An 18,796-nucleotide genomic window follows, 5' to 3' on the forward strand; every position below is an offset into this window, starting at 1 on the left:
CAGATAAGTGAAATAATTTATATCATTGAAAGACACTCTCATACAAAACCCCAGGCTTGGCCCCCAGATGGTGAGGGCAAAGCGAGGCAGACTGGAAAATTACAAAAGCACGTGCTGGACAAGGGTGGTGGAACCCATCTCCTCCTTCCCTCTGTACACAAGCCCGTGGCAGCAGAGCCAGGACACATCCCTCAGCACAGCTCCTAGCGATCAGGACGCTGCACGCAGAACACTTTGGCTTGGTGGTCACCAGAGGTTGTCACCACAATGGAGGCATCCCTGGAGGGAGACAGGGCTCAGAGATGGGGCTGGGGGCTTCAGGCCTCCTTGGGCCCAGCTCCGATTTGCTCCCTGTCGGGACCCTTCAAGTCTCAGCATGGACCTGAGCAACAGGCCCCAGGGGCACCCAAAGGAGAGACAAGCCTGCGATGGCTCCCCCACCCCAGTCCCATGAGGGAAGGGGTGCAGGGGTTCCCCACTCACTTGTTGACAGCAAAGTCGAGGATTTCGGCCGAGTGCCCTCGGTACTCGCTGATCATCTTCCCTGAGCGCGCATCCCAGAGCCGCACGGCCCCATCCAGGCTGCAGGTGTACACCACGGCCGAGCTCTCCTCCCACAGCAACTGCACAATCCCCGACTGTGGCAGGGGGAGGCCACAGGGTGAGGACTGGGGACCCCAGCAAGGCTCAGCTCCCCCCACGGGTTCCCCCAGCGCTGTCTGGATAGGAGGGCCAGCCCCCAGGGCCGGGCTCTGGGGCACATCCTCTATGCAGGGACTGTGGCTGCCTTTGGGGAAGCCCAAGGGGCTGAGGGAGAAGCACAAATTGGGAAGTGGCCCCAGGAAAGGCCCTGGGCTCCAAGGGAGATCTTGGCTGGGCCCAAAGAACACCCCCCAGGCAAAGGGAGGGGGTGGGAGGGCAGTACCTCGTGTTGGCACTTATGCCTCAAGCTCTGTGTTGAGAGATCATAGATAGCCAGCGTGCCATCCAGGTACCCCACAGCAGCCAACGGCATCCTGTAGAAAGAGGAACAGGCATTACATGGGCCTGGGGGAAGCAGAGATGGAAGCACATCAAGGCTGAAGGCAAACCCTCGTGCATTAAGAAGGTGAGAGACAACCTGACCAGGAAACACAACAGGACAGGGACAGTCAGTAACCAGCCTGAGGTTCACAAGAGCTAAGACACTGTCCTGGCAGGAAAGATCCCCAGCAGCCAAGTCTGGAGGCTATCCTGGCCCAACAGTGGCCCATCAGGCTAGCTCAGAAACCACCGGGTTGTAGGGAGGACTGATCATATGGTGTCCCTTGTCCTCCGTGTCACACCCAAGTGACCCAGGCTCTCCACAGCCAGCTGGGGAGGATGGAGACTAAAAACATAGCAGAGCAAGTGCGAGGGATGGAAACACCCCCTGTAAGATCCCACACTGAAGAGGGGCTGTCCCCACACTCACACGTTACAGAAGCCCAGGGACTCCACCGAGTTGGACTCTGCCTCCTCGCTCTCACCACCAGGGGCCTTGGGGGCCGTGCTTTCCATCCTGAACACGCACACCACCTGCGTGGAGGGAGGCTGGAGAGTGTCCGAGGGAGGGGAAGGGACCCCCGCCGCACCGAGGTCCCCTTCGGGATCCAGCCCAAAACCTCAGCTCCTTGGAGCAAAGGGCGAACCTGCTCCCGCTCCGAGCCCCGAGCCCCGCCGCGGCTCTTGGCCGCGGTCGCCTCCTGCTGGCTGCTGGGGGCCACCACGGGCCGCTCGGGGCCGGCGGAGCCGTGAACCGCCCGCACACCCAGGCCGGCCCCCGGCGGCTCCTGGCTCCGCCTGCGCGGGCACCCACCTTGCCCGTGGCGCAGTTGACCAGCTTGGCGTTGCAGTCCACGGAGCCCGTCAGGATCAAACTGCCGTCCTGATTGCTGGCCAAGCACGTCAAGGGGTCCTGGTGGCCATCCTGGCCTGGGGGTGAGCAGGACAGCCATGAGCTCCACATGCCCTCCCCATGAGACCAGGTGGGCCTCAAAAGCCACCCTTCCTGAAGCCTCCACCTGCCTCGGCTCTGCCAGCACCCTCAGGGAGAGGGAAACCCACTACCAGTCTCCCTCCCTGGCCCTGGCATGTGCCATCTCCCCCCCCGTGCAGAGCTCAGAGCCCACTGGAAGGGGATGTTCCCCAATTAGGGAGCACCCCAGGTGATTAAGCTCTTCTGTACCTTTCAGGACATGCAGTGAGGTTCCCTGCTTCAGGTCCCAGATGCGCATAGTCCCATCCTCATACCCCACCACTGCTCGCTTCCCTGGGTGAGACAAGACCAGCAGATAGAACCAGAGCCCCACTCATCCATCAGCACAGACTGGCAAACGCAGGAGCACAGAGGTGGCAGCAGGATCTGAAACAGTGCTGGTGACATTCCCCACCCTGGACAGCCCCCATGCCTCACCATCAGGCAGGATCCTGCCACACGTGGCTGGGCACGCAGGGCCCTGGAAGGTTTTGCAGTCTCCGCTGGGGATTTTCCACATCCAGGAGTTGCCATCAGCTGTGCCCGCCAGAAGCACGTGGGCTTGAGGGTGCCACTCCATCCACTGAGCAGAGAGAGAACATGCAGCATCATGGGGGTTGCATGTCCCCACCACCACCCATGCTGGCTCATGGGCTTCCCATAGCACCAGGAATCCTACCACTCACCTCCAAGTCCCCCACTTCAAAGGACCACACTTCTTCCTTGGCATCCACCCGCCATACTTTGATAAGCCCAGACATGTCACCAGTGGCAACAAATACAGAGTCATGACTGAAGCCAGCACAGGTGACTGAGTCCTTGTGCCCTAGAGGCATTGGGGGACAGAGACTGCTCAGCTCAGGCAGAGCCATGGAGGACAGTCAGGAGACTGGCTCCAGCAGAGCAGTGGCTGGGGATGAGCATGGCCAGGGAGGGACAAGGCTTGAGCACCCTCGAGCACCTCACCTGTGCATTCGAACAGGAGCTCTCCATCGCTCACACGCCACACAAAGGCCTTGTCGTCCTCCCCACCCGTCACTGCCAGCGTGTTGGTCTTAGGGTCAAGGCTCACGCAGAAAACAGAAGCTTCACAGAAGAGTAAAGAGAGGCCACACAGTTCGGACACTGCTCACACCCCACCCGGCATTCCCAGAGGATCCAAACCCCACAGCCAGCTGAACTCCCAACCCAACCAGTGGGAATCGCTTCCCATGGGGGAAGCGCATCACGTGCTGTCCGCAGGGCTCAGCGTGAGCTGCCATGGTAAGGGGCTCAAAGGGCTTCTCTACCACAGTGTAAGGTACAAACGAGCACAGCCCGAGGCAGCCCCGAGTTCTGGTGGCCATCCCAGGAACAGGCAGGAGCCAGCGGTGTGCAAGGACCTCACTGCACCCCCTCAGTCCGGCGGACGGCAGGCTGAGGGAGACCCCGGCGGCACTGCCCGTGCCCGGCACTCACCCGAGTGCAGGGAGAACGTGACCTCGCTGTCATCCTGCGGCTCCATGCCGTCCCCCCCGCCCTCCTCGTCCTCCGTCTCCCAAGCCTCGGCATCGGGCTCTTCTCCCCCCTCATCAAAGTCCACGTCCTCCATCTCGTCGGCCAGGTCATCTGCAGGGGGCAGAGGTCAGGGCTCGGCTCGCGGCCTGCCCGGATCGGCCACTGCAGGGCACGGGGTGTGCTGGGGGGGTCCCTGGGGCCGGCGCCACCACGACGCCACCGCGGCCGGGAGACCCGCAGCGAAAGAGCCGCACGGCGGCGGGGCGCGACGCGGGGAGAGGCCGAAGGCCCGGGGGGATCGCGGGGTAACGGCACAGGCTGGGCGCCGCCGCCGGGCCGGGCCTGCGCTCGTGCGGGGCCGAAGCGGGCCCGGTGCGCGGCGCGGGGTCCCCGTCTCACCCGGGCCGGGCGGGCCCAGCTCCACCACCTCGATGATCTCCTCATCGCCGTGCAGGTCCACCACGCCCGGCCCCTCGGCGGGCTCCATGCCGGCCTGCCCGCGAGCCGCGCCCCGCCCCGCCGCCGCCGCTTCCGCCGCTCCCTCCGCTCCGCCCGCCCTGGCCAATCCCCGCCCGCCGCCCCGCAGCCTCAGCCAACCCGGCAGCGTCCTCAGCCGGACCCCGCCCCTTCCGACAGCCTCGCTGGGCAGAGCCCGCCCCGCGCGGTGCCCTCTGGGAGATGTGGTCTTCCGCGCGCGGCCCTGTCAGCGCCGGTTCCCGGCACCCGCGCTCGGCGGACTGCGGCTCCCGGCATGCCGCGGGGCTGCCGCGCTCCCGCACGGATCGCCATGGCGGCGGCGCTCGGCTCGCTGCGCGGTAACGGCGGGCAGAGGGGCGGCCCCGGGGCGGGAGGGCCCCCCCGCGCTTCCCGCACAGCCCCGGGGCGCCGCGGCAGCCGGCCCGCCCCGCCAGGCGGAGGTCTTAGAGCGGCGCCCCTCGGCCTGCGCTCCGCCCTCTAGCGCCCCCTGCCGCCGGGGCGGGGCGGGGCAGGGGCAGGGCTCGGACCGGGCGCCCCACGCTGCCCCCCGGTCCTGTCCCTGAGCCCTCTCTCCCCGCAGGGCTGCTGTTGGCAGCAGGACCAGCGGCGCGTCCTGCCCGGCCCCGGTGCTGCCTGCCCCCTCCTGGCACACGGCTCCTCAGGCAGAGCTGCCGCCGGCCAGCGGGGCCACAGCCCGGGCCGGAGCCTGGCCAGGGCGGGCTCCCCGAGGGGGTGGAGTACATTCCCACCCGCAAGAAGGGCAAGAACCCGATGAAGCCGGTGGGGGTGGCCTGGTGAGTGGCTCGGCACCAGGAGACTCCGCTGCTCTGCGGGGCCTGGGGAGGGACACAAGGGGTCACGGGGGGCCGCAGCGCTGAGCACCCCGGAGTAGCACAGGGCACGTGTTTCCAACCAGCTCCCTCCATCTTTTGCCCCCTGTCTGTCCTGCAGGGCCATCGGATTGCCCTCTGGCATCATCCTCTTCCTTCTGGTGAAGCGGGAAGTGGACAAAAACCGCCTGGAGCAGCTCAAAATCCGCCAAAAGATGGTAGAAGCCACCCGGGGCGAGTACGAGTCGGAGCGATACAAGAGGGTGGCCAGGGGGGCATAGCCAGGCTGCCCCCACCCCGAGCCTGGCACCCCAAAGGGACTGGCCAAGAGGACACCAGCCCCACAGCATACACAGCAGTGGCGCCTGCACTCCCTGTCCAGCCCACGGGGTGGTTGTGGGGCTGGATAAATAAACATCATCTCTGGTGAGTGGAGCAGCTCGGTGCCACTGCAGTCACTGCCTCAGTGCTCAGCCCCAGCCCTGCCTGCTCCCCTGCTCGGGGGGAGGAACCCAGCTGCTCTGCAGCCGGGTGGAGGAGTACAGGCCAGGGAGGGAGGCCAGCCCTGGGCGGCTTGACCTTGGTTTGTCCATCCAAAGCCGGGTTTGCGCTGCCCGGGGCCGCAGCCCCCGCGGAGGCAGTCGCCTCCCCAGTGAGAGTGGGACAGTCTGCAAAATTAAAGTGTTTTATTTAGCAAGTGCAACTTCATCCACGGCCGCAGCTGCAGGGCCTTGGCGACACGAGCTCTGCCACGGGTCCCACCGCGGGGTCCCCCCCGCCCGCACCGGGCACTGCCGCAGCTCGGGAATGGGGCATGGCCTGAGCCGCGTTTAAGGCACCGAGTGAATGACACCGACCGGGCTCTCCCAGAAATATCCAACACAATCCCAGTGCTGCTGCGAGCTCCCTGAGCCCAGGCAGGACCGTGGCACTCTGCTACCAGCCCGGCACCGCCGGCATGGCCTCAGCAAGTAGTGCTGAGGCTGGGCACTGCCTAAACACAGGCAGCCGGTTTCCCCACACTACCCTTGGAGGCTTGTGGGGGTGGGTCAAGGGAAGCCCTTTCCTTAGCAGTCTATGGGTAGGGATGCCAAAGCGTTAGGAGTCGTGGTAAGTGGCCGTATCCTGTACAGAGGCCAGAGAAAGGGGTGAGGGGCAGCAGGGTGGGGACAGGAGGGGTCCCAGGCTAATCGCGGCCCACGATCTGCAGGATGAAGGTGAAGATGTAGATGATGTCGGTGTAGATGGTGAGGGCACCATAGATGTACTCCTCAGGGCTTAATGTGTTCTTCCTGTTCCCCAGCACAAGTTGGGTGTCATAGGCAAGGAACTGGGGTGGGGCAGAGGGCGTCAGGCAAGCTCCAAGGCAGGGGTCCCCCCCAGTCCCTGCCTGACACCCTCTGCCCACCCCAGCCATCAACTCACCAGGGTGAAGGCGATGGCGCCGATGGCTGCATACAGCATGTGGAGCCAGGGGACCTGCGCGGGGAGGGGGACACGGGCAGGGTGAGCCTGGCAGGCAGCGGGCAAGGCAGGGCACGTTCTGCCCGCACCCGGATCCAAGGAGCTGCTGCTGACGCCAACCCACCCTCTCCCTGCGGGCAAGCTGCCTGTGCTGTGGCCAGCACCACGCCCTGCCTGCCTCAAAGGGGGGCACCCGAACCCCCCTGCCAGCCCTGCGGGCAGCACACCAGGGACACCCGCGGCACCCCACTGCCCCTCTGCCTCCCCACTCACATATTTGAAGGAGAGGACGATGGCGGTGACGATCCCGGTCACCATGACCACGATGCCCAGCACACAGAAGAGACCCGGACATGATGTAAAATCAACCTTACAGGGAAGGGGACACACACATAAGTCACGGGAGAGCCCAGGGTGTCCCCACCACCTGGCACCACTCCCAGGGTGTTCCCCCCCCAACCAGGGCAGGGCACATCCCCCTTCTTGCCTTGGTCTGGAAGCAGAAGATGGTGACAATGATGGCCACGATGGCGGTGATGAGCATGGCGATCAGGACAGCGCTGGTCTGGTACATGCTGCAAACGGAGGGCACAACCAGAGTCACCCCAAGCTTCGGTGTCCCCCTCCCAGGGGGTTTTGGTGACACTCCCAGCCCCGATCCTGGACAGGGACCCTGCTGTCCCCAACCCCAGGGGATCAAAGTGTCCCCTGGCTCCCAGCAGCCTCTCATTTGAGCCAGCTGCATCGTGCAGGACGAGAGGGAGCCCAGCTCCTGTCACCACAGGGCCCAGGGCATACCTGGCAATTGTCCCCGTCATCAGCCCCATGGCCAGCGTCTGCAGGAGAGGAGAAGGGTGGGCTCAGGGGGTTGAGCAGCCCCATGGAGTGCAGCAGTTCCTGGCTGCCTCCGCCTATCCCCCTATCCCTCCCAGCCGGCACAGGGAGCTGGGTTGCCATGGGGGCACCGCCAGCTTCCTCCCCAGCCCTATGCCACTCACAAAGATGCTCAGCAGGATGATGTTCCAGGGAAAGCGTCTCCTGCGGAAGAAACCAGGGTCGGGAGGTCAGCTGGTGACAGTGGCCATGTCGTGTCCCCCTGCTCCCCACCCCCTAGGCAAACACCCTGCTCCTGATGCCCTGGAGACTCCCCCCTACATCCATGCCCTGTCAGCGCAGTGGTCCCTGCCAGCACCAACTCACCGGGGACCCTGGCAGCAGGCGAGCACCAGGTAAGTCACCAGGAACACGGCACTGCAGAGACAGACAATGGGTGTCAACCCTGCGATCCCCCACCAGGGCCCCCAGGGCTGGAGGCGGTGATTGCGGGGTGCCAGCTGCTGCAGAGCACGCCAGGATGGGGAGCATGAGGCAGCAGACCCCTACTCACTATGAGGCATAGTAGATGGCAACGTTCCTCTGGACGAAGGAGCGGACAGGGTGGCTGTGGGATAGGAGGGACGAGTGTCAGGGAAGGGGGGTCAGGAACTACTGTCTCCTCAGGACCCCCCCCCCCCCCCGAGAACAAAGGGCCAGGACCCCCCCCCCTCTTCAGGACAAGGCTAACAAGGGACCCCCACTCACACAAAGGTGAACACAGCGATGATCCCCACCGTCACCAGGAGCTGCAAGGAGATGATGGCATAGACCTGCAAGAGAGGTGGGGGGGTCAGCACCTGGCCCTCACCCTAACAGATGCCCCCCACAGCGGGTGCCCCCAGTTCTGCAGGACTTGCCTTGCGGATGAAGGTGTGCCGGACTTTCCTGTCATCCCAGTCGGCCGATTGGAATGGGGAGCCATCCCCCATGCCATCGTCACCTGTGGTGAGGGACACCATCAGCACCAGGGTCAGCCACGCAGCGCCCCCCAACAGCACCCCTGTTGCAAGTGCCCCCCTTCCCCCCCCAAAGAACCCCAAGGTGCCCCCACTTACCAAACCGCATAGGCATGGTGGGCATGGCCATCCCCGGCTGGGGGTACCCCCCTGCCGCTGGGTACCCCCCTGGTTGTGCGTACCCCCCTGCTGCGGGGTATCCCCCAGGATGTGGGTGGTAACCCCCGGGCTGGGGATACCCCCCATAGTGGGGGGGCTGGGGGTACCCGGCCGGGGGTGGGGGGTACAGAGGGTTCTTGTCATCATAGGCGGGGGGTGCGCTGGGCTGCGCCATGCCGGCTCCCTGCGTCTCCCACAGGCACCTGGAAGGGAGAGAAGATGGGGGGGCTCTTAGCGCAGGTCCCCCTCCCCAGGCAGGACGTATCCCTGGCGAGTGAAGCCGCAGGGACAGGGAACAGTGGAGCTGCAAAACCTCCCCCTCCCACTTTAATAGAGGCTTCTAATTAATAAGGGTGAGTTGACCTCAACAACAGTGGGTCAGTGAGACGTGCGGGACGTCCCCAGTCCTCCAACCAGGGCCGCCCCATTCCTGCGTCCTGAGTCCCCAGCGCCTGCGTCAATGGCAGCCACGGGCAGGGCATGCCCACGCGCTGACTCAAGACGCCGCAGCAAGGGGGGACATGACCTCTGTGGCCGCTGGAGCCCACCCTGCCATCGCCGGGGGGTACGGAGCACGTACACCCCGCACCATGCCCGGGCTGGTCTCTGGCTCCTGGTGGCAACGCACTGGGGACAAAGAGCATCCCCCCGATCACACCTGTGCAGACCCCACTGCCCCACTTCCATCCCGGGGAGCGCCCACCCATCAGCCCAGTGGGTCGCACAGCAGCTCCAGAAAGCCAGAGGCCCCCCAGGGGGTTACAGGGACAAGTGCCACCCGCACCACCTCAGAGGGAGGTGGATGTGTCCCTGGGGAGCCAGGACCCCCCACCCCGGGGCTGAGCTCCCCTCCCCAGCTGCACCGGGCCCCCGTGCAGAGCCCCCAGCAGCCGAGAGCAGCCGGCCCGGGCCCAGGGCCAGCTGCTGGGCTGGGTGCCGGGAGGAGGAGCAGGAGGAGGAAGAAGGCAGGATCTCCAAACCCTGGAAAACAACAGCACTGCCAGGAGCCGGTGCCAGGCCTGCCACCCGCCGGTGCTGGCAGATGGGGATGCCCACACTGAGCCCCAGACAGGAGCCAGAGCCCCCCACAACCTCCCCACACACAGCAGGGATGTGACCCCAGGACAGTCCCTCAGAAGGGACAGGGATCCAACCCCAGACGGGAACAGCCTGGGTGGGAATGGGCACTTCCTCCAGTGTGACGCCAGAGCTTCCCGCAGCCCGGCTGGGTGGGCCACAGTGCCAGGGCTCAGTGCCTGTCCCTCTGTCCCTCCCACCTTCTGTCTGTCCCAGCCACGCCACCTTTCGCCACCGCGATGACAGCGGTACCAAAAATATCCACGGGGGCAGTGACCAGCTGGGAAGTTTCACTTTCCCTGCTCTGCGGAGTCCCAGAAAGCACGCGGTGCCCCTTGGCTCCACCTCGTCTGTGAGGCCAATGAGGGCCTGAAACAGGGGCCTGACCCCAGGAAGCCCCCCATGACTGGCACCTGGTTAGGTGGGACCAGAGTGCCCAGGAGGGAACCCGGGGGAAAGCGGGCTCTATGCAGCCAGCACACGGCCATCGGGGCGTCCCACCCTGCACGCATGCCCGGCACCCCACGGCAGGGTCTGCTGCCTGCCCCAGCCCCTCCTGTCCCACTCCAGCGGGGCGGCCTCGGGGATGGGGCAGGAACCAGCCTGACGGGTCCCTGCGGCCGCCGCGCCCAGGGAGGCAGGCAGCACCCCGCACCCTCCCCAGGCCGCGGCACTGCGGGGCTCTGAAACCACAGGTCGCCAGCCACAGGGCCACCCGGGCCGGCTCGGTGACGTGCCGCCCCCAGGGACAGGGTGCCGCTCGGCACAGCACCATGACTCAGCACAGATAAGGCACATGTGCCGGGACCCAGGGCACAGGCGGCTGTCACCCCCAGCATAGCCCCCCGAAGGGAGCGGGCAGTGTCCCCAGCAGACACCCCGGCGTTTCGGCTAGGCTCAGGCCGCACCATCAGGGAGCCTGGGTGCCAAAGGCCACCTTGTGGGGGCACCAAGGTTTGAGGTGGGGGTTAGGGCTTCCCACTTTCCCCATGGTTCCCCATGTTGAGGCTGCCTGGAAAAGCTGCTGACTTCCTAGAAGAGCCTGGAAGCTCCCACCAGGATGGTACAGCTTGGTACGGCACGGAGCTGCTGACAAGGGTGAGACAGAGAGGACCCCGTGGTACAGCATGGCACGGCTCGATACAGGATGGCACAGCCCGGCACGGCCTCGGACAGCGCAACCCAACTTAGCCTGGCTCAGCCCAGCCCTGCTGAGCCAGAGGGCTCCAGCGCCACCTGAGCCGGGATCCCTGCCCCCGTGCCGCTCACACAGGGCTCGAGTTTGCCAGAGTTCAGCATCAGCACTGCCTCTCTGTACCCCACCCCGGTGCCCCCCACGGCGGGCGGGTACCCCACGGTGCCACGCCATACCCTGCGGGCACAGACCCGTGCCCCCACCTCCGGAGACACCCCACCGGTCCGCGGGTTCACCCTCCACAGCACAAAGGGATGGTGCTTCCCCCCGATCCCCCCACACTGCGCCCCTGTTTCCCACTCACGCTATTCCGTGGGGTCGGGAAGTCAGAACCAGCCCCACAGCGGGGTCCTGTCCGTGGGGTCCTGCCCTCCGTCCCTCCCGCGGGACGCCGGCCCGGCCCAGCTCCCCCGCCGCGCCGAACCGCGACCCGAAATGTCCCCCAGCCCAGGGACGGGGGTGCGGGGGGGGTCGCAGCTCGTCCCCGAGGTTCAAGGACCGGCCTCCCACCCTCCCGCCCTCACTCAGTCCCCTCTGGGCCACGGCCCCGCTGCCTGTGGCACCGGAAGGCGCAGGGACAGGGGGAGCGAGAGGGAACCCGTGCGGGGAGAACCCGGCGGGGCAGTCGGGGAAAGAGGGGGGGCACCACCAGGGTGGGGGTGGTCTCCCGTGTCTCACCCTTGTCAGCGGCCCTCCGCGGGAACCGGGAGCGGCGGGGGTGTGGAGCGGGACCGGGCCACCCCACCTGCTGCGCACTGCTCCGCCGGGCGGCGGCCGCGACCAGCCGGGACGGGGCGGACGGAGCGGACGGGGCGGGGGAAGGCACCGCCCGCCCTCCCTCCTGCCGCGCCCCCCCGCGGCAGCTCCGCGCTGCTGCGCCCCGGGGGCCGATAAAGCGGGGAGATGGGGGGGGCTCTCCCTGGGACGGACCGCGCTAAACCCCCCCAGCCCCGAACGGGGCCCCAGCCGCACCCCCGGGATCTCTGACGTCACGCCAGGACCCCCCTTTTCTATGCAGTGACGTCAGCTGGGGGACACCCCTCGCGGCGCCGGTAGGGTGGGGAATCCCCTCCTCGCCGCCGGTGACGCGATCGCTGCGCTCCTTCGTCCCCCTCCCCTCCCGGTTCCACGCGGCAGTGACGCGACGTGACCAGCAGGGGGCGCGGCGGCGAGGAATGGGCGTGGCGGCGAGGAATGGGCGTGGCCGGGACGGCGGCGGCGTGACGCACGCTGGGGGGGCGTGTCCGTGGCGGCATGGCCTCGGGGCGGGGCGGGCGGCTGGGGGGCTATGGCTGCGCTGCGCTGCGGGCGCTGGCAGCCGGTGCTCGGGGGCTCGCGGCCGCCTGCCTGCGCCGTTGCCTGCCCCTCAGCCGCCTCGTCTGCCGCGCCGCCGCCGCGCTCATGGCCCTCGCCGGCCCGCTGCTGTTCCGCGTGGGGTGAGTGCCCGCCGCTCCCGTACCCCCCGCCGGGAGGGAGCCGCCGCCGCCCGCCTTTGTTCTGCCTCCGGGAGGAGCGGCCCGTCCGTCCCCGCTTGCGCGGAGTCCTCCTCTGCATGGCACCGGGGCCGGCCCGGTGCGTTCCAGCACCGCTTGGGTGTTCAGCCCGCCCGGCTGGTGGGGATGAGGGCAGGCGGTGTCCGCCTGGTTACGGGGATGCTCCGCAGGGCCGGGAGTCAGCCCTTGGCTCCCCAGCACGGTGATGATCCCCCTCGGATCTGGCACCCATCCCGGCGCTCCTTCCCTCGGGTCTAATCATTAACCCACCCGGTGCCCCCGCCGTGGCCTTGCTGCCCGCTGCTGCAGGAGTTCCCGGCTTCGGGTTCCCAACCCCCACGGCTGCAGGGAGGCCCGGCTCCTGCCAGGATCCCTCCCCGGTGTACCTGCCGGTGCCAGCGTGGAGGATGTGGCCATCAGGGGCATGCCCTTCGCCCGCGGAAGGGCTTTGCAACCCTGGTCTTTGCATGTCCTTCACGGTACCGGTCCCTGTCCCAAGACACAAAATGCTGCTGTGTAAGTGGGGTGTTCCCTGAGCCTCTGCTCTGCGTCTCTTGCACCCTTGTGTAGAAATGCTGCGGGAGCATTTCTTGCTTCCCTTTCCCTCGGCCTGTTTTTCTCCCTCTTCCCTCTTCCCCAGAGCCGTGGCACCTAGAGGAGGCCCTCGGAGTGGGATCAGCCCTGGGCACGGCCCCCCAGGGCTGAGGGAAGGGGAGGGCAGCTGGGGATATTCAGCAGCCAGAGCACGGCTGCAGGCAAAGCCTTGGGGCTCCATCCCTTCGTGGTGAGCAGAGTCATCCTGGACAGATGGATGGACAGATGGACACCCCTGCTGTGATGCCTTCCCACCCCCCTTCCCCATCCTTGCTGCCCGTAGCAATTGCAGGAAAACCAACTCTGCCCTCTGCAGATGCAGGGCAGGCAAGCGGGAAGGACACCACTTCCACCCCCTAAGGTGTGAAAGTGACCTTGTACGTGTCCCCCGGGGGGGTCCCGGCCCAGGCAGCAGCCCCCTCACTGAATGAGCCCCTCGGGGGCGCTGTGGGTTAATGCCGGGGGTGTCTGCCCTCCCCAGGTACAGCCTGTACACCCGCACACGGCTGGGCTACCTCTTCTATCAGCGGCAGGTGAGGAAGGCCCGGGAGCGGTACCCACATGGCCACTCCGTGTCCCAGCCATGCTGCTTCTCCGGTGAGTCCCGCTGAGACACCCCGCGTGGCCCTGTCGTGTCCCCCAGCACTGGCACCGTGGGGCGGGGAGGGGTTTCCATTGCCACGTTGCCCAAAGCACGCTTAACTGAAAACTGGACTTAAGACACGGGCAGTTTGGCCTGCCCACCCAGTCTTTCCTACGTGGGGGTCTTGCCTTGATGTGTGTCTGTCTGTGCCCCACAGGGGTGAAAATCCTGCCCATTCCCGTGCTTTCCAACAACTACAGCTACCTGGTCATCGACACCAGCTCTGGCCGTGCGGCCGCCATCGACCCCTCTGACCCGCTGGCTGTGCAGGTGAGGTCCCTGCAGCCTCCCCAGCCCGCTGCTTGGGTGTCCCTGCTTGAGGGGGGTGGCATGTCTCTGGCTTTTCTGAGGGCAAAGGGGGTTCAAATATGCACCTCATCTGCAGTCCTTGGTGCCTGAGGCAAGGCTGGAGGGTGGCAGGGCTCATCCTCAGCTGGGGAGCTTGGGCGGGGGGGGGGGGGGCATTTCGAGGGAGACTGGTACTTGGGGTTTTGTGTCCCTCCCTAATCCCTCTGTCCCCCCATTCCCAGGCTGCCATTGAAAAAGAGGGGGTGATGCTGGAGGCCATATTCTGCACCCACAAACACTGGTAAGAGGCAAAGAGGGGACACTGAGGAAGTGGCTGCTGTGGAGGGTGCCCCAGCTGAGGTGAACCGCAGCCCAACCGCGGTTGGGGAGGGTTATGGGGGGGACACATTCAGGGGCCCTGACCTCGCTGTCTGCAGGGACCACAGCGGGGGGAACGCAGAGCTCTGCCAGCAGCACAGCTCCTGCAAGGTGTACGGCAGCGCCCTCGATTCCATCCCAGACCTCACCAAGTAAGTCCTGTACCCCCCCAGCACCCCTGTAAATTTGCGGGGGGCTTCACCCCCCAACCATCACTGCCTGCTCCACCCTTCAGTCCCTCCCCCAAATACCACATTGCGCCCTTTGTGGTTGGAGACCCAGCACGCTCACAACACTGGTGTGCCAGGGAAGGGTTGCACTGGGAGGTGGCAGTTTCGAGGTGTGTAGAGGGACACAATACCCTGACAGTGCATCCCTGTGCCCCGAGCAGCCCACTTACAGACAGGGAGAAGGTGAGCGTGGGCTGCCTGACCTTCCAGGCGCTTGCCACGCCTGGCCACACCGTGGGCCACATGGTGTACGTGCTGGATGGGGAGCCCTTTGGCGGCCCCCCCTGCCTCTTCTCCGGGGACCTCCTCTTCCTCTCTGGCTGCGGTGAGTGTACCTGACCCCATTCCGGGTTGGTAGCGGGTTCCCACCCTGGGAAGAGCTTGGGGGGACCCCCCAGTCCTTCCGCCCCATGACAGGCGGTTGCACGGGGGTCCAGGCAGGCTGTTTGAGGGCTCCGCTGAGACCATGCTCGCCTCCCTGGACTTGGCCATGGGCTTGGGCGAGGACACACTGCTGTGGCCAGGTGAGTGTCCTCAATAGTGTGGCAGAGCCATTGGTGTTCCCCCAGCTCCCACTGGGGAGCTGGTTAGGGGTAATGCTGAAGGGTATGGGGGTCCACAGGCCACGAGTATGCACTGGAGTGCCTGACCTTCGCCAGCCTCCTGGAGTTGGACAACCCTGCGCTGGACCAGAAGTGGCGGTGGGTGATGCAGCAGCGCCAGGAGAAGAGGATCACGGTGAGACCAGGGGGGTCCCTGACTGCACCCCACCACCACCCAAGCCCCTCACAGGGTTCCCCATAACCCCTCTTACCTGGCAGGTGGCATAGGGGAAGGGGGTGCTGGGGGAGATGTCCTGGCTCCCTGATGGGGGTGCTGCCTGCAGCGGGGGTCTGAGCCGCTGCCCCCCTCCTCTTTCCCCTGCAGTGCCCCTCCACGCTGGGGGAGGAGCAGACCTACAACCCCTTCCTGCGGACGCATCGGCCGGAGCTGCACACGGCACTGGGGCTGCGGCAAGGCGCGGGGGAGCACCCCAATGCCTTCCGTGCCCGCGTCCTCAAGGAGGTGCGGCGGCGCAAGGACCTCTACAAAGCCCCCTAATCACCCCCTGCCCGGGCCCCCTTTCCATGGGCCGGGTGCTGCTCGGTCACAGGGAGCCCAGGACCGTGTGGTTTGTTTTGCTGTGAATGTCCCTCCTGGGGTGCAGTGTTTGCAGGGGTGTGGGGGAAGAGTGGGCACCCCATAAGTGATCCCTGCCTTTGTTCCCCCAGACTTGGGGGTCACCAGCTGTTATACAGAAGCACCTTGATCCCCTTTGTGGGGGTCTGTAGCCCCCCACCCCACTGCTGGGGCTGTAGCAATGGCACCAAGGGCTTTTCCTAACCCTGCCCTAACTTTTTGGGAGCCCCCGATTCCTCCCTCAGCGCTCAGCCTCCCCCCGGCAGCTCCCACTGCTGTGGATCTCCTCTGGGGGGGGCTGGGATGGAGCCAGCAAGGTGGGCAGCCCAGTACTACCTCCAGGCAAGGGGCTCTTCTCCAGCACCCCATCTTTGGGGCCATGGGGCCACACTGGATGGGAGGGGGGATTACTGCTGTACTGGGGACTAGAGTGTGTCGTCCCGTCCCGTGTGCCCCCCTCAAATAAAAGGCTAAGTCTATTTGGTAGAGTTATACCTATTCGGCCTTATCCCTCCGCGGCCCCTTTAAGGCGGGGGGGGGGGGCAGGCCGTTGCCATAGGGACCACTGGGGCGTCGCTGGCGCGGCCGGGCTGTGGCTGTGGGGACGCGCTGCCCCTCGGCCGGGGGCCCGGTAGCAGGACCCCCCCGGCGGGGCATGGAGCCCGCCCCCGACGGCCCGCGGGAGACCCCAGCCCTCGCGGAGGACGCCAGGTTCCTGAACCTCATCGGTGGGTGCCCACACCCCACAGCCGGTGCCGGGGGTCCTCGGGGCAGGGTGGACGGGAGCCGGATGGCTTGGGGGGGGCTTGGACCGGGCAAGTGGTGAGGGGCTGGGCCCAGCCTGCTCGGAGGGGAAGGGGAGAGTGAGGCGGGAGGTGCCTGGGCAGGGAGCGCATCCCTCGGGCAGGGTGACGGTCCCTCGGGCAGGGCCGGGGCAGCTGGAGCGATGTCTGTTCACCGAGACGCTGGACGTGGCGGCGGCTGAGGCCCAGCCCGGGGACGCGGCATGGGGCCAGTGGTGGCTGTCAGCCCGGTGGGCGCCGTACGAGCGGGCGGGTGAGCCTGCGCGGAGCTGCCTCCTGGTGCAGGCCGGGTGCCGCCGCAGGCAGGCCGGGGTGCCAGCCTCCAGCAGCCTCAAAGGTGAGGTGGGGCGCGGTGTGGGGTGTCTCCCCGCATCCCGAGGGCTGGAGCATCCCCATCCCATCGGCCCCCGGGGCTGGGATGGTGGGCTGAGTGTGGCTCTGCTCTGCCAGCCTATGTGACCCCGGAGATGGAGACCCTGGAGCAGGAGGAGCAGGAGTGCCTGGAGGTGACTGGGGTGGTGGTGGCACGTCCCCTTTCCCTGTGTCCTGCCCCCTTGTCCTAGCATGAGCCCTGCAGCGATGCCCTCTTGGAAGCTGCACTCCACACAGCGCAGCTGTGGTGTCCCATCTCCAGCTCAGACATCACCTCTGTTCTAACACCATGGTCCTCATCCCCTACTCTGGGTGGCAGCTGGGGCAGGAAGCTTCTTACAATGCATCTAGTGTGGTACCCTGATTGAAAGGGGTGCTGGGGTGTGCCGCCTCAGAGATGGGGTTCCCTGGCTCTACCCTCCCACAGCACAGACCATACCCTGTACGGAGGAGGACCCACATGATGAGCCACCAGCATGGGATGACTGTCACAAAGACCTTCCAGGAGGGAGAGGTGAGGTTGGGGGCAGAGTGTCTCTTTGCCCCCCAGATGGGTCATACTGGGGGGGGACACCCCCAGACTCCAGCGGGTGGTCCTGTGCCTGGGGATGGTGGGGCTGTGGCTGTCCCACGAGGTGGCTGGGTCTCCCTGCAGGCAGAGCCACAGTGCTGGAGCTTCATCTATAGCCGGGCCGAGCTGCAGGGGCTGCTGCCGGAGGGTGCCAGCCTCCTGCTGCTGCGGGTGCTGGCATGCCGGTGGGAGGTGCCTCCCGGCCTCGCCTTCCCGACCATCAACACCGAGGGCCACCTCTGCACCGCCAGCTACGTGAGGCGCCGCCCGGGGGAGCCCGCGGGATGGGGCTGTGGTCAGGCTGGGGGTGCCAGGGTGGGATGTGGGAGTGTGGTTGACAGCACCGAGGGCACGGGTTGGGCCCCCGGGGGCAGGGGTGACTGCAGGATGGGGTGACCCCTGGCTGTGCCCCCGCAGCGTGCCCTGGGTGTCCAGCCGCAGGCGGTGGGCTCGGCGGAGGCAGAGGTGTTTGTGATCGAGCGAGCCGTGCACGCCGGGGCGGGCGCCTCCACCGTCTGGCACTGCAGCTTCCTCCCTAGCGGGTACGGCCGGGAAAGGTCCGGCCGGGGCACCCCCGGCCCCGCGGGGACCCAGGTGGGGCGTCACCGGCTCTTCCCCTCGCAGGCGGTTGGCTCGGCTGGTGCAGGTCGGCAGCCCGATGGTGATGCGTCTGCAGGACGAGCCTGTCCCCGCTGCAGAGACAGGTACTGAAGAGGCAGAGACTCCCCAGCACGGGCAGCCCTTGCCTGCTGTTTGGCAGCCAAACAGCGAATACCCTGCCCTGCCTCCCTGCTGCCAGGTGGAGTCAAGCCCCAGCCCCCCTTCCCAAAGCAGCCCCTGGACTGGGAGGAGGACATCCAGCTCTTGTCCTGGTTCCTGGACAGAAAGGTGAGATAGGGAGACATGGTCACAGGGGGACATGGGGTTGTGCCTCCCCCAAGCAGGGCCACCCCTGAGGTGCCCAGGGGTCGGGGAGGGGGGAAGCAGGGTGGCCGCCATCCTTCCCAGCACCTCCTCAAGGGGGGAAAGGACCCAGGCATCCTGCACACCCCTCCCCCGGTGCAGCACCCGGGAGGGGACATCGGTGCCCCTGCCCACGCTGCCCACCCCGCCGCAGGGGGAGCTGCAAGAGTACCACAGTGCCTACATCCAGCAGCACCCCGAGCTCCAGGTGCTGCTGTCTGACTTCCTCCTGGCCCTGCTCCTGCAGCAGCCCCAAGACCCTGTCTCATTTGCCGCAGAATTCTTTGCCCACAAGAAGCCCCCTGAAACCCCTTTTACATCCTCCAGGGCTGCCAACCCCAGCCCCTCACCTTCCGGCCCTGTGGCTAACAGGGAATAAAGCTGCCAGCACTGCCTGTCCAGGCTTGTTTGCTTTGGGGAAACAGAGGCACGAGGAGTGCAGGGGTGCTGAGGTGTGTGCATGCCAGTCTCGGGAGGACCCTGTCCCTCTCCCAGCTGTTCTAGCCTTGACTGGGGGAAGGCACCTGAAGCAGACCCTGGAGCAGGACCAGGCTCTCCTCCCTGTGCCCATCACCACATCTCCATGGGGGCAGACCCCGATGCCCACCTCTCTGTGGGACGCAGCCTGGCTGGCAGAGGAGTGCCCTGAAGAAGCAGCTGGTACTACCCAAGCACCCATGGGTGTACCCAGAGTGCTCCCCTCCCACCTCCACAGCCAAGGGGCGTTCTAGGCGTGGGGTGCTCTGCTTTTGTGG

General features: G+C 66.4%; 4 protein-coding genes across 6 annotated transcripts; 2 read left to right on the top strand and 2 right to left on the bottom strand.

Annotated features, from left to right (window-relative positions):
• Positions 1-4: 4 nt before the first annotated feature.
• Positions 5-4,036, bottom strand: AAMP (angio associated migratory cell protein). Its single transcript, XM_065671566.1, has 11 exons — positions 3,893-4,036; positions 3,455-3,604; positions 2,963-3,082; positions 2,683-2,822; positions 2,435-2,579; positions 2,207-2,290; positions 1,838-1,953; positions 1,454-1,557; positions 926-1,016; positions 484-638; positions 5-279 (listed from the first exon to the last, which is right to left on the bottom strand). The coding sequence occupies exons 1-11, from the start codon at positions 3,978-3,980 to the stop codon at positions 204-206; spliced, it is 1,269 nt and encodes a 422-aa protein (XP_065527638.1). The 5' UTR covers positions 3,981-4,036; the 3' UTR covers positions 5-203.
• On the top strand, positions 3,418-15,811 carry PNKD (PNKD metallo-beta-lactamase domain containing). Of its 3 annotated transcripts, XM_065671571.1 has the most exons (10): positions 3,418-4,308; positions 4,551-4,764; positions 13,096-13,211; positions 13,415-13,527; positions 13,788-13,846; positions 13,983-14,075; positions 14,315-14,478; positions 14,591-14,677; positions 14,776-14,891; positions 15,081-15,811. In XM_065671571.1, exons 1-10 carry the CDS (start codon positions 4,245-4,247, stop codon positions 15,252-15,254), a joined length of 1,200 nt encoding a protein of 399 aa, XP_065527643.1. In that variant the 5' UTR covers positions 3,418-4,244; the 3' UTR covers positions 15,255-15,811. The 3 variants fall into 3 exon arrangements, with proteins under 3 accessions (XP_065527643.1, XP_065527641.1, XP_065527642.1); XM_065671569.1 differs by lacking the exons at positions 3,418-4,308; positions 4,551-4,764 and adding an exon at positions 11,752-11,963; XM_065671570.1 differs by lacking the exons at positions 3,418-4,308; positions 4,551-4,764 and adding an exon at positions 11,994-12,536.
• On the bottom strand, positions 5,470-11,344 carry TMBIM1 (transmembrane BAX inhibitor motif containing 1). The gene is made up of 12 exons (XM_065671572.1): positions 11,206-11,344; positions 8,196-8,458; positions 7,998-8,080; positions 7,846-7,910; positions 7,652-7,705; positions 7,465-7,515; positions 7,263-7,302; positions 7,063-7,100; positions 6,752-6,839; positions 6,538-6,633; positions 6,226-6,279; positions 5,470-6,130 (listed from the first exon to the last, which is right to left on the bottom strand). The coding sequence occupies exons 2-12, from the start codon at positions 8,428-8,430 to the stop codon at positions 5,987-5,989; spliced, it is 948 nt and encodes a 315-aa protein (XP_065527644.1). The 5' UTR covers positions 8,431-8,458; positions 11,206-11,344; the 3' UTR covers positions 5,470-5,986.
• Positions 15,812-15,903: 92 nt separating the features above from the next.
• CATIP (ciliogenesis associated TTC17 interacting protein) lies at positions 15,904-18,435 on the top strand. Its single transcript, XM_065671568.1, has 9 exons — positions 15,904-16,060; positions 16,260-16,472; positions 16,586-16,641; positions 16,935-17,021; positions 17,163-17,333; positions 17,496-17,620; positions 17,703-17,782; positions 17,878-17,966; positions 18,196-18,435. Exons 1-9 carry the CDS (start codon positions 15,988-15,990, stop codon positions 18,418-18,420), a joined length of 1,119 nt encoding a protein of 372 aa, XP_065527640.1. The 5' UTR covers positions 15,904-15,987; the 3' UTR covers positions 18,421-18,435.
• Positions 18,436-18,796: the final 361 nt, after the last annotated feature.

Source organism: Lathamus discolor, chromosome 3, assembly GCF_037157495.1.
Source record: "Lathamus discolor isolate bLatDis1 chromosome 3, bLatDis1.hap1, whole genome shotgun sequence".
Taxonomy (NCBI): domain Eukaryota; kingdom Metazoa; phylum Chordata; class Aves; order Psittaciformes; family Psittacidae; genus Lathamus; species Lathamus discolor.

What these genes read in the sequence shown, in the direction of transcription:
- AAMP (XM_065671566.1), bottom strand. Translation starts at nt 3,980, where the DNA reads ATGGAGCCCGCCGAGGGGCCGGGCGTGGTGGACCTGCACGGCGATGAG. An exon ending in GCTCCTGTTCGAATGCACAG is followed by an intron (nt 2,823 to 2,962) that starts GTGAGGTGCTCG and finishes CAATGCCTCTAG; the next exon opens with GGCACAAGGACTCAGTCACC. An exon ending in TCAACTGCGCCACGGGCAAG is followed by an intron (nt 1,558 to 1,837) that starts GTGGGTGCCCGC and finishes CCCTCCACGCAG; the next exon opens with GTGGTGTGCGTGTTCAGGAT.
- PNKD (XM_065671571.1), top strand. Translation starts at nt 4,245, where the DNA reads ATGCCGCGGGGCTGCCGCGCTCCCGCACGGATCGCCATGGCGGCGGCG. An exon ending in CTGACCCGCTGGCTGTGCAG is followed by an intron (nt 13,528 to 13,787) that starts GTGAGGTCCCTG and finishes CCCCATTCCCAG; the next exon opens with GCTGCCATTGAAAAAGAGGG. An exon ending in TTCTGCACCCACAAACACTG is followed by an intron (nt 13,847 to 13,982) that starts GTAAGAGGCAAA and finishes CGCTGTCTGCAG; the next exon opens with GGACCACAGCGGGGGGAACG.
- TMBIM1 (XM_065671572.1), bottom strand. Translation starts at nt 8,430, where the DNA reads ATGGCGCAGCCCAGCGCACCCCCCGCCTATGATGACAAGAACCCTCTG. An exon ending in TCGTCCTCTCCTTCAAATAT is followed by an intron (nt 6,280 to 6,537) that starts GTGAGTGGGGAG and finishes CTCCCCGCGCAG; the next exon opens with GTCCCCTGGCTCCACATGCT. An exon ending in GCGCCATCGCCTTCACCCTG is followed by an intron (nt 6,131 to 6,225) that starts GTGAGTTGATGG and finishes GCCCCACCCCAG; the next exon opens with TTCCTTGCCTATGACACCCA.
- CATIP (XM_065671568.1), top strand. Translation starts at nt 15,988, where the DNA reads ATGGAGCCCGCCCCCGACGGCCCGCGGGAGACCCCAGCCCTCGCGGAG. An exon ending in AGGAGCAGGAGTGCCTGGAG is followed by an intron (nt 16,642 to 16,934) that starts GTGACTGGGGTG and finishes ACCCTCCCACAG; the next exon opens with CACAGACCATACCCTGTACG. An exon ending in CCTGGTTCCTGGACAGAAAG is followed by an intron (nt 17,967 to 18,195) that starts GTGAGATAGGGA and finishes ACCCCGCCGCAG; the next exon opens with GGGGAGCTGCAAGAGTACCA.